This window comes from Chanodichthys erythropterus, chromosome 8, assembly GCF_024489055.1.
Source record: "Chanodichthys erythropterus isolate Z2021 chromosome 8, ASM2448905v1, whole genome shotgun sequence".
Classification (NCBI taxonomy): domain Eukaryota; kingdom Metazoa; phylum Chordata; class Actinopteri; order Cypriniformes; family Xenocyprididae; genus Chanodichthys; species Chanodichthys erythropterus.
This window is the reverse complement of record NC_090228.1, coordinates 3698417-3716313: the sequence shown is the minus strand read 5'-3', so window position 1 is coordinate 3716313 and position 17897 is coordinate 3698417. Positions and strand designations below refer to the sequence as shown.

The 17897-nt window shown below is 35.5% G+C and overlaps 1 protein-coding gene across 1 annotated transcript; it reads left to right on the top strand.

Annotated features, from left to right (window-relative positions):
* The first annotated feature begins 3 nt into the window (after positions 1-3).
* Positions 4-9985, top strand: LOC137024200 (crystal protein). The gene is made up of 8 exons (XM_067391477.1): positions 4-400; positions 1758-1959; positions 2026-2159; positions 4046-4173; positions 4247-4365; positions 4455-4595; positions 4669-4841; positions 8932-9985. The coding sequence occupies exons 1-8, from the start codon at positions 11-13 to the stop codon at positions 9385-9387; spliced, it is 1743 nt and encodes a 580-aa protein (XP_067247578.1). The 5' UTR covers positions 4-10; the 3' UTR covers positions 9388-9985.
* Positions 9986-17897: the final 7912 nt, after the last annotated feature.

The window sequence follows — 17897 nt, the reverse complement described above, 5'->3', positions numbered from 1 at the left end:
AGGAGTGACTATGCGTCCGTACAGGTGTGTGTTGGGTGTGTGTGTGCTGGTGTCTGTGTTGATCAGCACTGGATCCAGTACAGAGGAGAGTATGAAGCTGGCGGCTTTACTGCGCAGTGTGTCTCCAGCAGCGCTGATCCCAGATCAGCCCCTCATCAAGGACCTTCGAACTGCTGCTGGGCCAAAACTGCTGATTAAAGACGGGACCATCCAGGGCCTGGCGCTGGACAAGTCTTATGTGTTTTATGGGATCCCGTTCGCCGATCCACCTGTGGGAACGTCCCGTTGGAAACCACCTGGGCCCGTCACGCCATGGAGAGGGGTGCGCGACGCCACCTATCCCAGAGCGGCGTGCATGCAGGCCTGCATCGGACCCATTTCTGACGAGTGTCCCAAGAAGGTGAGCGGGACACAACGACAGGCGGGACGTTACTGATTCTGGGGCTTGTAAGATCAGCAAAACCATTTCAGCTGTTTTGGGTTCCATAAAAATCAAGACATTAACTTAAGACCTTTAGTTATATTAAGTAATTTGTCTGGATTAAACACAGAATTAGGTTAATTGGCCATGTAAATTACACTTATATAATATATTCACAGAAATCTGTATAAATATACAAAATCTGTTATTCCACAAAGACCTGAAAATGATTCTGTTCTATTCTATTTTATTTGTTTGTTTGTTTTTAGTAATAAAATTTCATGACAACATCAATTTTCCCCCACATAAATTAAAATAAAAATAAAATCTAAACTTTATATTTATTGTTTGTTTGCTATTTAACTATTGTTATTATTTTTCATAAAAAATGAAGGCTATTTTTAGTATTATTTTGATTTACATTACATTTTGACATTATTTACATGACAATTAAAGCACATTTTGACACCAATACTCATATTTAATTAAATTCCCATTAAATATATATATATACATATACAGTAATATATATAAACACATCAAATTCCCATTAATTAATAAAAAAAATATTTTTATTAAATTATATATTATACATATGTATAATATATAAATATATATATATATATACATACACACATTATATATATATGAATAATCATTATTTTGCTTTCAAAATAAAACTATTCTTCATTTTTTGCATTGTGATATTAATTCTCAGTAACTGCAATGCAAAATATATATATAAAAAAAGACAATTTATGCTAATATTACAATAAGAAATTAATACACAAATACATTAAATCGACATTAAATTCCCATTACAAGCAATGATTTTTTTAAATAAATATGAATTATATATTTTTTGCATTACAATTATATATATATATATATATATATATATATATATATATATATATATATAGTACTGTTTTTTGTACTATATATATATATATATATATATATATATATATATATATATATATATATATATATATATATATATATATATTGTAATATTGATTATTGAACTATATTTGTACTAAACTATCTATGTTGTACTTTACATATTGTACGATAGCACCCCCTGGTGGAAAAGAACAGAATGACTATTTTGTATTCCAACGAGACCGTTTAAAATATAGATTATTAATATAAACATACTTATAAATATATTTATTATGTTCATTAGTGAGATAACGTTACAGTATTTCTCTTTTATGTATGTCTGAATGCGTCATTGTGACAATATTTGTAATATTTGACTTCAGTCATAGGGACAACATATAGAGCAAGTAATGACAGAATATTAATGTTTAACAGTATTTTCTCTCGTCAGGTGAGTGAAGACTGTCTGTACCTGAACGTCTTTGTTCCTCTGAGCGTGAACTTCGCGGCTCCGCTGCTGAAGCCGCTGCCCGTCATGGTGTGGATCCACGGAGGGGATTTCATCGCGGGCTCCTCCTCCAAAGCGCTTTACGATGGCCGTTACATCAGTAACTTCACTCAAACGGTGGTCGTGAGCGTCGCCTACCGCCTGGGTGAGACTCTGAGCCACTTACTGTAAAATAAGACACGAACACACCGCTGAATCTGTCTCTCTGTAGGGGCTTTTGGCTTTCTGGTGTCAGGAAAAGACCCGAGGACATCAGCGGTGGGGAATTATGGGATTCTGGATCAGCAGGCGGCTTTACTCTGGGTACAACAGAACATCGCCGTGTTTGGAGGAGACCCGAGCAAAGTGAGAACTTTAAGAAACTTATTAATAAAGGATTAAATCCCGAAACCATGCCTAAATGCCTGTGCTCAACAAGGACGATAACTATAAAGATTTAATACTAAAAATCGTTCAGAGTACACCTGTATATCTATGGAGTCCACACCACAACTAACGGTCATAACGGTTTGATGAACAACAAAAACATTGACAGCCAATCAGAATCCATCCTGCTTTAACGAACTCGCGCATTTAAAGCGACAGCGACAAAACTGCAGCGCACTTATGATATATGTAGATAGAATAAATAGAAGGATATCGTCACTTGTATATTTTAAATAAAGCTGGGTTAAAAACAACCAAAGTTGGGTTGAAAAATTAATGGACAAAAACAGTGATTGGGTTGTTTGAACCTAGCAGCCAAACCGGCTGGGTAGTTTTATTTAAAGGATTAGTTCACTTTCAAATGAAAATTTCCTGATAATTTACTCACCCTCATGTCATCCAAGATGTTCATGTACTTCTTTCTTCAGTCGAAAAGAAATTAAGGTTTTTGATGAAAGCATTCCAGGATTATTCTCCTTATAGTTGACTTCAATGGCCTCCAAATGGTTGAAGGTCAAAATTACAGTTTCAGTGCAGCTTCAAAGCGTTTTACGCAATCCCAGACTAGGATTAAGGATCTTATCTAGAGAAACCATCACTCATTTTCTTAAAAAAAATGCTCATCTTGAACTAGCTCTCTTCTTCTTCTTCTTCTTCTTCTCTATTAGAATTCCAGCAGTGTAGACACTGCTAAGTGTATTACTGCCCTCCAGAGGTTAAAGTTTGAAATAATTGTTATATACTTGCTCTAGCATATTGTATATGACAATTTGTTCTAACTTTAACCTCTGGAGGGCAGTAATACACTTAGCAGTGTCTACATTGCCGGAATTCTAATAGAGAGGAAGAAGAAGAAGACAGCTAGTTCAAGATGAGCATTTATGGTTAAATGTATACAATTTTTTTTTATTAGAAAATGAGTGATGGTTTCTCTAGATAAGACTCTTATTCCTCGTCTGGGATCGTGTAAAACGCTTTGAAGCTGCACTGAAATTGTAATTTTGACCTTCAATCGTTTGGGCTCCATTGAAGTCCACTATAAGGAGAATAATCCTGGAAGGTTTTCATCAAAAACCTTAATTTCTTTTTGACTGAAGAAAGAAAGACATGAACATCTTGGGTAACATGGGGGTGAGTAAATTATCAGGAAATTTTAATTTGAAAGTGAACTAATCCCTTAAATAAAACTACACAGTCGGTTTGGACAAACATTTAACCAAACTGCTAGGTTCAAACAACGCATTCGTGAATAGATAGATAGATAGATAGATAGATAGATAGATAGATAGATAGATAGATAGATAGATAGATAGATAGATAGATAGATAGATAGATAGATAGATAGATAGATAGATAGATAGATAGATAGATAGACACAAATTAAATTCAGATTTAATTCAATCATTTTTAAATAAATTATTCATATATATTGCTTAAAAATAAAGCTATTCTTAAAGTTTAGATTTTTTGCATTGTGACATTAATTCTCAATAATTGCAAAGCAAAAGATAATTTATAAAAAGATAACAGTAAAAAGATCATTTATGTTCACATTACAATAAGAAATTAGTATGAAAATACTAACAATGTCATAAAAAATAAAAATGTAAATAAAAAAATCTAAATTATACTAAAATATCCTTGATTTCCGTTATGCTAAATAATGATTTAAACAGATTTTTTTTTTTTTTTTGAGTGAAAATGGACAATATTGCATGAAATTTACTCAGATAAAATAAAATAAAATGTCTCAAGACTTTATGAGACAATAATGGTCACAAGTGTGTGTGTCTGTGTGAATTCAGGTGACTCTTTTTGGCGAGAGCGCTGGTGCTCAGTCGGTCAGTCTACATCTGATGATCCAGAGCAGCAAACCGCTCTTCAGACAGGCTGTTTTCCAGAGTTTACCCTTCTCCATTCCTCTGAAAACACGGTAAACACACACACACACAGACACACATATGTATCAGATCCGTGTCATGCCATCTGTGTCATGTCATCCTCAGGCACGAGTCTCTAAAGCTGGGGAAGAACTTTGCAAAGACGGCCAACTGCTCGGTGTTGGACATAGAGTGTCTCCTGTCTCTCAGTCCTCAGGCGGTGCTGAACGCACAGATCAAATCCAGTAATCCTCGTCTCATCCATGTTTGACAGAACAACCACCTAGAGCACAGATTAGACAGAGATCATATTAAATGTTTGCTGTGTCCCCAGGCTCAAAGGTGGTGAATCCCTTCCGCTTTCTGGAGGTGTTTGAGAGCTGGGGGCCGTATATCGACGGAGAGCTGATCAAGGAGCAGTCAGTGAGCGCCTTTCAGAAAGGACACTGGCAGAAGGAGAAAGCCGTGCTGCTCGGTACAATCTTCCACCAGACAGAATCAGTTCAAAGTCAACATGAAATGCTCACGTGTTATTGTGTGTGTTTCAGGGACCACCTCAGAAGAAGGCGTGATCTTTGTGTACGGTGTCTTCACTAAGCCCGTGTCAGCGGTCGAATGCACCGTCTACACGACGGCCATCTTCAAACAACACACCATCAAAATCCTGCGCAAATACCTGCCGCTCTACACAGACGCAGACCACAGGGACATGCTGGCTCAGGTTAGCCTCACAAAATCAGTGCCGAGCACACATCTGATCTTTCATCGACATGTAAAACATGCTCCATCTCTCACATGATATCAAGCCCTCTATTTTTTCAGCAATTTGTCATATACTTTTCACCAATCTGTTGGACAGAATCTAATTTTTACAGCATTTTGCTGTCAAAAAGCATCTTTCTCCAATGATGGCCATTTAAAAGCATCTAAGATTTTGTCATATTATAGCCTAGTATATGGTATTATAGCTTCATATCTTTTTTTGGAGGCTCTTAAAAGTGTGAAGTGCATCTGTATTTCTGCTAACAGATAGATTTCTGCTTGAAAAAAAAAACACTTTATGGAAGTAAAATGGGTTACTGATTCAATAGCATTGAAATTTTGCTTCTTAAGAAATTTTAATTTACGAAATTATGACATACTAAGTCAAAATTATGAGATAAAATGTTGAAATAGACATACTAAATTGAAATTATGACTTAAAATGTAATAATTATGACATATTATTACAAAATTATGACGTAAGGTGAAATTCTGACCTAAAGTCAGACATAGAAAGTAATAATTTTAAATTTTTGAATCTCCATAATTATGATTTAGTCATAATTACATGTTTATAATTATGACTTAGTGACTTAGAATGTCATAATTTTGACTTTTTATCTCATAATTATGTCATAAAATGGGTTACTATAATAGAGCATTGCAATTTTTCTTCTTAGGTAAATATTTAAAATAATAATGACATGCTAAGACATATATATGAGTTGAGCCGAAATTTATTTAAAATGTAATTATGACAAAAAGTTGAAATTATGACATTAAAGTCAGTTTCTACTATCTATTTCATAATATTAATTTTTAATCTCCTTAATTATCCATAATTAATAGTCATAATTACATTTTTATAATTATGACTTAGCATGTCACAATTTTGGCTTTTATAATCTTATAATTACAACTCAGTATGTCATAATTTAACTTTTTAGCTCATGATTATGACATAGAATGTCATAAAATGGGTTACTATAATAGAGAACTGCAATTTTGCTTCTTAAGTATGTTTTTCAAATAATTATAACATACTAAATTCTGACTTAAAATGTAATGATTATGACATTAAAAAAATCTAAATCCTGACTTAAAAAGTCATAATTATTACATAAAAAATGAAAATGATGGTATAATTATGACAGAAAGTTGAAATTCTGACATAAAAAGTCGAAATTATGACAAAAGACATAATTTCGACTTTTTATCTCATGATTTCCACTTTTTAATCTCTAAAAAGTCAAAATTATGTCATAATTATGACAGAAATTCAAAATTATGACATAAAAAGTCGAAATTATGACAAAAGACATAATTTCGACTTTTTATCTCATGATTTCCACTTTTTAATCTCATTATGACTAAAAAGGATGTGAAAGTGAAACAAAGACAAATGCTGAATTCGGAAGCACACACTAGCACACTACTCTCACTATTTCTGTCATAGAAAGCTATGGTTGAAGTAGTAAAAATATTATGCTATATTATGCAGTTTTGAATTTTGCAAAAGATTCCGATTAAGCATTTTAAATTCTCCTCTGCCGTGCACAAGAGGGCGCTGTGACTCAGTGTGTAGAGTGGAGAATTCATCTGAGCCTTCAATTAATGCCTGCATCCCAATTCACAAGCATACTTACCCGAAATAGTACAGAACATTACTAATATCTCATTTATTTAGGATGGATAGTATGCACATCAAGATCTCTTATTTTTAATGAGTTGTTCTGTGTTTCTGTTAAAAGTCATTTTCGTTAAATGAAATAAAGCTGAAATAATATATAAATATTACAAGAAAAACATACACTTTAAAAAAAGAAAATGTTCAAGTTTTAGTACTAAAATTACTAAAACTAAGTCAATTTAATCTGCTAAATGCATCTATTAGGCATGAAGATATAAAGATATTATGTTTATTGTGAAAAGCACTTTACTTTAACAGAATTAAAGTAAGTTGAAGTACTAAAATGACTAAAGCGAAATAAAAATAGAAATAATAATAAAACAAAAACTAAAGAAAATTATGAAATTACAAGAAGATTACTTAAACTTAAAATCTGAAAAAATAAAGATAATTGCATAAAAATAGAAAAAACATTAATAAATATTTCTAAAAATGATTATATAAAATAGAATTTTTTATAAATATTTCTAAAAATTAAAAATGACCAATTTATAAAATATGAATAAATTATTAAATAATTAATATTAATTTATAAAAAATAATATTAATAAACACCATAATAGTAAATTTAAAATGTGAAAATATAAAGATAATTGCATAAAAATAGTAAAAAATAATGCATATTGATAAAAAATAAAAATGATAAACTATGATAATTTATAAAATATGAATAAATTATTAAATAATTTATATTAATTTATTAAAAATAATATTAATAAATACTATAACAGTATGTAATTTTAAAATAACTCTGTTGCACTATTTATGCCAAGACAGAAAGTCAGTGTGTGTGTGTGTTGTGCTGAAAGTGATCCGTGAAGAGAGTTTTAGACCGCAGGCGGTGAATTCTGTGTGTGTGTGTGTGTGTGTGTGGGAGGGAATGGGTGCCTTCCATTTATGTGTGTGTGTGTGTGTGTGTGTTCCCTATCTGATGAGTGTTTGGTTACCAGGTAACAGATAGAGATATTTAACCTGCAGCGACGTGATGAAAGCTCTAAACAAGCACTGATCAGCCTGCACTGACACAGCTAAACACATCTCAGCACACTGAATGTTTACCCTTCACGGCTATCTCAACTCATCATATTCAATATGCTGATGTTCAAGAGGATGTTCACAGACACAGAGCTAATGTCGTCCTGTCCCGCGGGTCTTAAATGTGAAGTCGTATCTAGAGGAATTGACTTGGATTCACAAAGCCAAATCAATGAAGAGACTGAACACAGACTCCCAGAGCCAGACTTCAACAATCAAAGTCTAGTTCATTGTGCTCAGTTAAGTTTAATATACCTGGAGAAACGGATCGGTTAGCATCTCCATTCATCTCAACGGTGGCGCCTGAGCTGTCAGTGTCATGTGACTTGCCGCATCTCTATAGAGCCACAAGATGACAATGTCATAATGACACTGATTGGCTGATGAAAAGAAGCACAAGTCCATTCGAAAATTCTAAGAAGAAAAAATAAATAACTATCAGACACTGGTGAAACATCTAATATATATGCTTTTATTCAGCAAGGACACATTAAATTGATCAAACATGACAGTAAAGACACTTATAATTTATAAATGCTGTTCTCTTGAATGGTTTCCACAAAAATATAAAGCAGTTTTCAGCTGTGTTCAACATTGATGATAATCATAAATGTTTCTCGAGCAGCAAATCATCATATTAGAATGATTTCTGAAGGATCATGTGACACTGAAGACTGGAGTAATGATGCTGAAAATTCAGCTTTGATCACAGGAATTAAAATGTTATAATATGAATATATGTTAAAATATGTTATAATATATATATATATGTTAAAATATGTTAAAATGTTATAATATGAATATATGTTAAAATTATAGTTTAACACATATTCAAAAAGAAATCTTTGGAACCCCATTTCTACCAGTTATTTTTTGTAAATCATAATTATGACATAAAAAGTCGATATTATGACTCATACCAAGTCACAATTTTGACTTTTTATGTCATAATTGTCTTTTTTTTAAGTCATAATTTCAACTTCATCTCATAATTATGACTTTTAAAGTCATAATTTCCACTTTTTAAGTCATAACTTCAAATTTTGTCATTTTCAACTTCATGACTTTTAGTCATAATTTCAACTTTTTAAGTCATAACTTCAACTTTTAATGTCCTAATTTCAACTTCATTTCATATTTACGACTTTTAAAGTCATAATTTTGACTTTTTAAGTCAACTTCAACTTTTTAAGTCATAATTTCAACATCTCATAATTATGCTTTACAAAAGCATGATTTTTGTAATATTTCACAATTTTTACTGTATGTTTGATCAATATAAAGGCATATCTGATATATATATTCTTATTTTTTGTCCCTTCAGATTGTGACAGACTACATCTTCCTGTGTCCGTCCCGGAGAGCCGCCCGAGCCGGCGTGTTGTCTGGCAGCTCCGTGTGGATGTATGTGTTCGATCACGTAGCGAGCGATCCTCGCGTGTGGTCGGGCTTGACGTTCTGTTACCATCACGCGTGTCACGGCGCAGAGCTGCCCTTCCTGTTCGACTCGGCCGTGGTGGCAAACTTCACTATGACTCAACCTGAGCGACTGCTGTCCAATCGCATGCTGTGCTACTGGGGTGCGTTCGCCCACGCGGCTGACCCCGGGTCACACACCGACATGAGTGTGTTCTGTCGACAGCAGCGTCCTCCGGCGTGGCCGCGCTACACGGCTAACAGCGGCTGGCTGATCATGAACCTCACGACGCACTCACACGCTCAGGCAGGATCACGCAACGACATCTGTGACTTCTGGGACAAGCTTGGAATCTACCCATAAGAGAAGCACAAGTTATCTGAACTGCTCCACCTGGAAAAAAATATTTTCTTACTCAGTACTTTTCTCTTTTCGAGTACAAACATCTTAAAATGTACTTCAGATAGTCTTTTTTCTTTAAAATGTATCAAAAATGAAGTGAGTTTAAGCTTAAAACCAGAAGAAGGTTCAGTGGAGTTCTATATAGAGCTCTAGGATTCTTGACTCAATTTTAAAGAACCCTTAATGCCAAAAAGGTTCTATATAAGGAGATTACATAATACTTTCATGTTTAGTGGATTCTTTCAATTCTTTTCCTATAGATAAAGTATATTTATGAACTGTTTATTTCATAAAACTGAATAAAAAAAAAATCAATTAAAACTAAAAATAAAATGATCTTATGATGGAGCCCCTAAAAGATTCTATATATGAAGCGCCTGACGGAACCTTTGAAGGTTCCATATAGAACCTTTACTTCTAAGAATCAACATTTTTACTGTGTCAAAAATGATCTCAATTGCGTCTGTTTTTATTTCTCTAAATAAAAGTCTGCACTACTTGTTTCTAAGAATATTAAAAATGCAGTATGCAACCATAAACACTGTCACATGACCCTTTTACATTATTTTAAAAATGATGATTTAAATATATATATAATTATATATGTACATGGGTTAAAAATAACCCAACTGGGTTAAATATGGACAAACCCAGTGATGTTGTTTTAACCAGTGGTTGGGTTAAATGTTTGCCCAACCTGCTGGGTAGTTTTATTTTAACTATTGTTTAAAAATTATTGTATTGCTTGATTAAAATGAACCCAAAATAGGTTGGAAATTAACATTTATTAAGTTATTTAGTTAAGTTTATTAAGTTGCTTATTAATGTTCACCTTTTGATTATTATTGTTGCCTCTAGTAATTATGTGTCTGATTTTTAATTTTCAGCCTATTTTGGGTTCATTTTAAGCCAGCCATATAGTAATTTTTAAACAATAGTTGAATTAAATAAAACTGCCCAGCAGGTTGGTCAAACATTTAACCCAACCGCTGTGTTAAAACAACCCAATCGCTGGGTTAAAATAAACATTTTTAGTGTAGTATGCTTTTCCAAACATGTAATTAGTGTATAATGCACTATAAGATTAAATGCATAATGGCTGAAATCAGAATAGCTTACTTGCATACTAGTGTTCCTATTTCTGCCACATTAAGATATGAAAGAAATGCGAGTAGTATGCTAGTATGCTACTCTGAATTCAGCCAGTGCCTTTACAGGGATTCAGTCTCATTCATGTCAGGCACAGCAGCTCCCGTAACTTGTCAAATTCCACACAAATGCTTTTGGATTTTCTGGCTCTCGCTCTCCACATTCAAAAAATCCTCACATAGTTTATATCTGTCTGGTATTTAGATGAAAATATTTTCCCATAATAATGACCAGCAAAGCCCACTAAGAGCACTCAGAGGTCTGTAAATCAAGATGACGAGTCGCCCCCTTCCGTGAATGAGGCGGTGAGGGATCAAATCGATCGCTATACGTGTCGGGTCTGAGTAATATCTGCAGCGGTGGCACTTACACTGAGATCTGATTAGCTGCATATAAGCAGGCAATTAAAAGCGCATGGCGGCGCAAACCCAGCATCACCATCATGCTTAAACCACTTTGAGGAGAGCTGTAAACAGACCAAACCAACAACTACAGATCCATACACAAATGCAAAGTGTTTAGAGTTTATTTGTGCTTTAAATTACTGATTCAAATGTTCGTTTGTAATTGTGAGCTCACAAAATTAGTTTAACTGCTGAACTGAATGACTACTAAAAGAGCTTATTATTATTATCACATCAGATAGTCATAGTCCCATTAACAAGATGACAAAAATGTATATTTATATTTATGTATAGTTATGAATTTCATTGCACAGTTAATATTTAATACAGCTATAAATATATATATATATATATATATATATATATATATATATATATATATATATATATATATATATATATATATATATATATAGCTGTTATCTAGTGTTAGGGTTAATTATTATTATTATTATTATTATTAATAATAATACATTTACAATTACATTTATTCATTTAGCAAATGCTTTTATCTAAAGTGACTTACAAATGAGGAATATAAGAAAAATTATTATTATTAATATTATCATTATATCAGACTATAAACACATCTATAGCAGGAGGCTATAAAATATATTTATATGTATGTTTATATGTATTTTTATAAATTTAATTTCATTTTTTATGTAGTTATAGTTAGTTATATATTATTAATGCATTTACAATTACACTTATTCATTTACCAAATGCTTTTATCCAAAGTGACTAACAAATAAGGAATATAATAAAATTATTATTATTTATTTATTATCATGTAGCTATATTAAATATTAAATGTGTAATGAAATTCATAAATATAAATACAAATAATTTTTGTCATCTTAACAATGGGAGTATTTTTTTTTCTATATTTCTGACTTATATTTCTATATTATTTTTCCATAATATTTAATGCTAAATAATACAATTTCTCTAAAGACAAAAAAATGTGTTTTAATGAATGGAAAATACATTTCCAGCTGTGAATTGATGAGGTGTTGTAATTATTAAAGTCTTGTTTATATTTGTGATGAGCTCACAGTGTTTGGCTGCTAAACTGAATAATTATGCTGGTTGACTGAACTGGCTTAAACAGGTCTGGACCGGATCTGAGCGGGTCGTTTCAGGAGGGTAACTCACCCCAAATAACCTTTCCATAAATTCACAAAGACAAACCAACAAAACGCAGCGAAATGACAAGAGGTTATGAGAAACCATAAAACACGCAGTCTGGCCCTGACATCAGTAAGGGGACAAAATTAGTGGGTGCTGTCGTTGCACCCTGTTTACAGGCCTGATGATTTCTCTCCGGACTCGCCGGATAAATGATGTCTTCCATATGTCAGAGTCCCTCGGGCACAGATCACATCAGACAGGATCCTCTGGCCTGATCTCAGACTCTCTGATTCCTGCTTGTTTTATTCTCCCCACAGTCAAAAACGTCCTCTTTAATCGCAATAAAATACAAACGAGGAAAAACAGGACGATGAAATGAGACAGAAAGAGGGCACAACAGTCGATTACTGCTCCAGACCATCCTTTGCAAGCAAATTCTGCATCAAGAGAGTCACAAGCTACGTTTCCAGGAACTAAGAGCTATAATGAAAACAGCTCGTCTGAAAAATAATGATCCGATCTTTAATAATCACCATAAAAACCTCTGAATCTGACCATCACACAGTCGCGGCCCGCTGACTCGAATTTGCGCACTTCGAAAGACGAGGAATATCAAAGAGGTCATGACTGTGTTTGAGCCATTTCACTCCTGAGTGCTTTAGAAATTTGAGATATAAAGTGAACTAATAAAACTATATACTATACTATATAAAACTAATTAAATTAATTACATTAGTGCATTTAAATATATGTAAATTTGTATAAATATAAACATAATTATTATTTTTTCAAATGTATTAAAATGTTTAGTTAAAATATTTGTTAGCATTACTATGCATTGTTATATTGGTGCATTTAGAAATATAAATTATTATAGGGCACAAGTTGGCATAATATAAAACTAATTTATTATAAAATTATTAAATAAAAAAAAATAATGTATTAAATGTTTAGGTAAACATTTGGCAACCAATATTACTATGTACTGTAATTACGTTATTCAAAATACAATTTGTTATTTTTTTTAATGTATTAAATGTTTAGATAAAATATTTGTTAGTCAATATCACCATTATATTAGTGCATTTAAATATATATATATATGATGTCACATGAGAAATAATTCAGACGTGTCATTTGCTGTATCATGGGAAACAGAAATGATGCGTCTCTAGAGGACGCCTGTGTGTCCTACAGTCTTGGACAGGAAGATCCCTGATGAATTAACATCAGTATGTAATAATGAAATACCTGTTTTTTACGGCTGACTGACCCATGTCAGTCATTTCCCATCATGCACCAGTCACACGTGAGTTTAAAGTGAATGTTTCTCTGCCCTTCATGCATGTACAGCCCCATTTGAAAGGCAATTAGGACTGAAACAGCGTCTCCACTGTTAAACCGCTGTTCCTCACGACACCAGAGCTGAGCACAGCAGGATTGTGGGTCTGTGAAGGGCTGCTGTGAAGGACTGTACACACAGTATTTTAAATGGAAATGCAAACACATCAATTGATTCCAAAACATGCAGGTTGATATTATAGGCAATGAACAATATAAATAAATCAGACATAAATGTTTGATGAAGGAAGTGAATTTTCAGTTAAAGTGAAAACATTAACCGTCAGTGATATGATGACTGTGTGTCAAGCGACTGTTAAAGACTGTTGTGAATGTACACAAACACACCTTAATGGCAGATTTCAGTTATTTTGTCGACCACATCCTGTTTCTGCATCGCTTGGTGCTCAAACAGACCACAATTCCAGCGAACTGTTTACAGACAAACACTGAAAGGTTCTGTCAGGAAAGTATGGAAAAAAATATGATATGAGAGGGAAAAATTATATTTTAATGCTTTTATGTTCTCTCGTAAATGTTTTGCGTTCCCCCGAGAAACTTTGCTTTCGCTTGCAAAACATTTTGTTCTGTGCGAGTGGATGTAATGTTTCTTGGGCAAATGTAAAATATTTTGATAAAACATTTCAAGAACATTTTGAGAATGAACACAAAGTTTCTCTGGGGAACGCAAAACATTTTGAGAATGAACGCAAAGTTTCTCTGGGGAACGCAAAACATTATTCAAGCGAACGCAAAGTTTCTCTGGGGAACATAAAACATTTTGCTAATGAACGCAAAGTTTCTCGGGTGAACGCGAAACATTTTGCAAGCAAACGCAAAGTTTCTCGGGGGAACACAACACATTTCGAGAATGAACGCAAAGTATCTCGGGGGAACGCAACACATTTCGAGAATGAACGCAAAGTTTCTCGGGGGAACGCAACACATTTCGAGAATGAACGCAAAGTTTCTCTGGGGAACGCAACACATTTCACGAGCGAACGCAAAGTTTCTCTGGGGAACGCAACACATTTCACGAGCGAACGCAAAGTTTCTCTGGGGAACGCAACACATTTCGAGAATGAACGCAAAGTTTCTCGGGGGAACACAACACATTTCGAGAATGAACGCAAAGTTTCTCGGGGGAACGCAACACATTTCGAGAATGAACGCAAAGTTTCCCTGGGGAACGCAACACATTTCAAGAATGAACGCAAAGTTTCTCTGGGGAACGCAACACATTTCACATACGAACGCAAAGTTTCTCTGGGGAATGCAAAACATTTCACGAGTGAACGCAAAGTTTCTCTGGGGAACGCAACACATTTCGAGAATGAACGCAAAGTTTCTCGGGGGAACGCAACACATTTCGAGAATGAACGCAAAGTTTCTCGGGGGAACGCAACACATTTCGAGAATGAACGCAAAGTTTCTCGGGGGAACGCAACACATTTCGAGAATGAACGCAAAGTTTCTCTGGGGAACGCAACACATTTCGAGAATGAACGCAAAGTTTCTCTGGGGAACGCAACACATTTCGAGAATGAACGCAAAGTTTCTCGGGGGAACGCAACCCATTTCGAGAATGAACGCAAAGTTTCTCGGGGGAACGCAACACATTTCGAGAATGAACGCAAAGTTTCTCGGGGGAACGCAACACATTTCGAGAATGAACGCAAAGTTTCACTGGGGAACGCAACACATTTCGAGAATGAACGCAAAGTTTCTCGGGGGAACGCAACACATTTCGAGAATGAACGCAAAGTTTCTCTGGGGAACGCAACACATTTCGAGAATGAACGCAAAGTTTCTCGGGGGAACGCAACACATTTCGAGAATGAACGCAAAGTTTCTCTGGGGAACGCAACACATTTCGAGAATGAACGCAAAGTTTCTCGGGGGAACGCAACACATTTCGAGAATGAACGCAAAGTTTCTCTGGGGAACGCAACACATTTCGAGAATGAACGCAAAGTTTCTCTGGGGAACGCAACACATTTCGAGAATGAACGCAAAGTTTCTCTGGGGAACGCAAAACATTTTGAGAATGAACGCAAAGTTTCTCTGGGGAACGCAAAACATTATTCAAGCGAACGCAAAGTTTCTCTGGGGAACATAAAACATTTTGCTAATGAACGCAAAGTTTCTCGGGTGAACGCGAAACATTTTGCAAGCAAACGCAAAGTTTCTCGGGGGAACACAACACATTTCGAGAATGAACGCAAAGTATCTCGGGGGAACGCAACACATTTCGAGAATGAACGCAAAGTTTCTCGGGGGAACGCAACACATTTCGAGAATGAACGCAAAGTTTCTCTGGGGAACGCAACACATTTCACGAGCGAACGCAAAGTTTCTCTGGGGAACGCAACACATTTCACGAGCGAACGCAAAGTTTCTCTGGGGAACGCAACACATTTCGAGAATGAACGCAAAGTTTCTCGGGGGAACACAACACATTTCGAGAATGAACGCAAAGTTTCTCGGGGGAACGCAACACATTTCGAGAATGAACGCAAAGTTTCTCTGGGGAACGCAACACATTTCAAGAATGAACGCAAAGTTTCTCTGGGGAACGCAACACATTTCACATACGAACGCAAAGTTTCTCTGGGGAATGCAAAACATTTCACGAGTGAACGCAAAGTTTCTCTGGGGAACACAACACATTTCACATACGAACGCAAAGTTTCTCTGGGGAATGCAAAACATTTCACGAGTGAACGCAAAGTTTCTCTGGGGAACGCAACACATTTCACGAGTGAACGCAAAGTTTCTCTGGGGAACGCAACACATTTCAAGAATGAACGCAAAGTTTCTCTGGGGAACGCAACACATTTCACATACGAACGCAAAGTTTCTCTGGGGAATGCAAAACATTTCACGAGTGAACGCAAAGTTTCTCTGGGGAACGCAACACATTTCAAGAATGAACGCAAAGTTTCTCTGGGGAACGCAACACATTTCACATACGAACGCAAAGTTTCTCTGGGGAATGCAAAACATTTCACGAGTGAACGCAAAGTTTCTCTGGGGAACGCAACACATTTCGAGAATGAACGCAAAGTTTCTCGGGGGAACGCAACACATTTCGAGAATGAACGCAAAGTTTCTCGGGGGAACGCAACACATTTCACATACGAACGCAAAGTTTCTCGGGGGAACGCAACACATTTCGAGAATGAACGCAAAGTTTCTCTGGGGAACGCAACACATTTCGAGAATGAACGCAAAGTTTCTCTGGGGAACGCAACACATTTCGAGAATGAACGCAAAGTTTCTCGGGGGAACGCAACCCATTTCGAGAATGAACGCAAAGTTTCTCGGGGGAACGCAACATTTCGAGAATGAACGCAAAGTTTCTCGGGGGAACGCAACACATTTCGAGAATGAACGCAAAGTTTCACTGGGGAACGCAACACACTTCAAGAATGAACGCAAAGTTTCTCGGGGGAACGCAACACATTTCGAGAATGAACGCAAAGTTTCTCTGGGGAACGCAACACATTTCGAGAATGAACGCAAAGTTTCTCGGGGGAACGCAACACATTTCGAGAATGAACGCAAAGTTTTTCTGGGGAACGCAACACATTTCGAGAATGAACGCAAAGTTTCTCGGGGGAACGCAACACATTTCGAGAATGAACGCAAAGTTTCTCTGGGGAACGCAACACATTTCGAGAATGAACGCAAAGTTTCTCTGGGGAACGCAACACATTTCGAGAATGAACGCAAAGTTTCTCGGGGGAACGCAACACATTTCGAGAATGAACGCAAAGTTTCTCTGGGGAACGCAACACATTTCGAGAATGAACGCAAAGTTTCTCGGGGGAACGCAACATTTCGAAAATGAACGCAAAGTTTCTCTGGGGAACGCAACACATTTCGAGAATGAACGCAAAGTTTCTCGGGGGAACGCAACGCATTTCGAGAATGAACGCAAAGTTTCTCTGGGGAACGCAACACATTTCGAGAATGAACGCAAAGTTTCTCTGGGGAACGCAACACATTTCGAGAATGAACGCAAAGTTTCTCTGGGGAACGCAACACATTTAACAAACGAACGCAAAATTTCTCTGGGGAATGCAAAACATTTCACGAGCGAACGCAAAGTTTCTCGGGGGAACGTAAAACATTTCGAGAATGAACGCAAAGTTTCTCGGGGGAACGCAACACATTTCGAGAATGAGCGCAAAGTTTCTCTTGGGAAAGCAACACATTTCACGAGCGAATGCAAAGTTTCTCTGGGGAATGCAAAACATTTCACAAACTAACGTAAAGTTTCTCGGGGGAACGTAAAACATTTGCGAGATAACACAAAAGCATTGATGTAATTTTTTTCCTTTCATCTCATATTCAATCACTATGTCCCTATACGGGCTCTGGTACCTGGTACCTGGAACAAAAAGTACAAACAGTATGAAATAGAGACTTTGAGCCAAG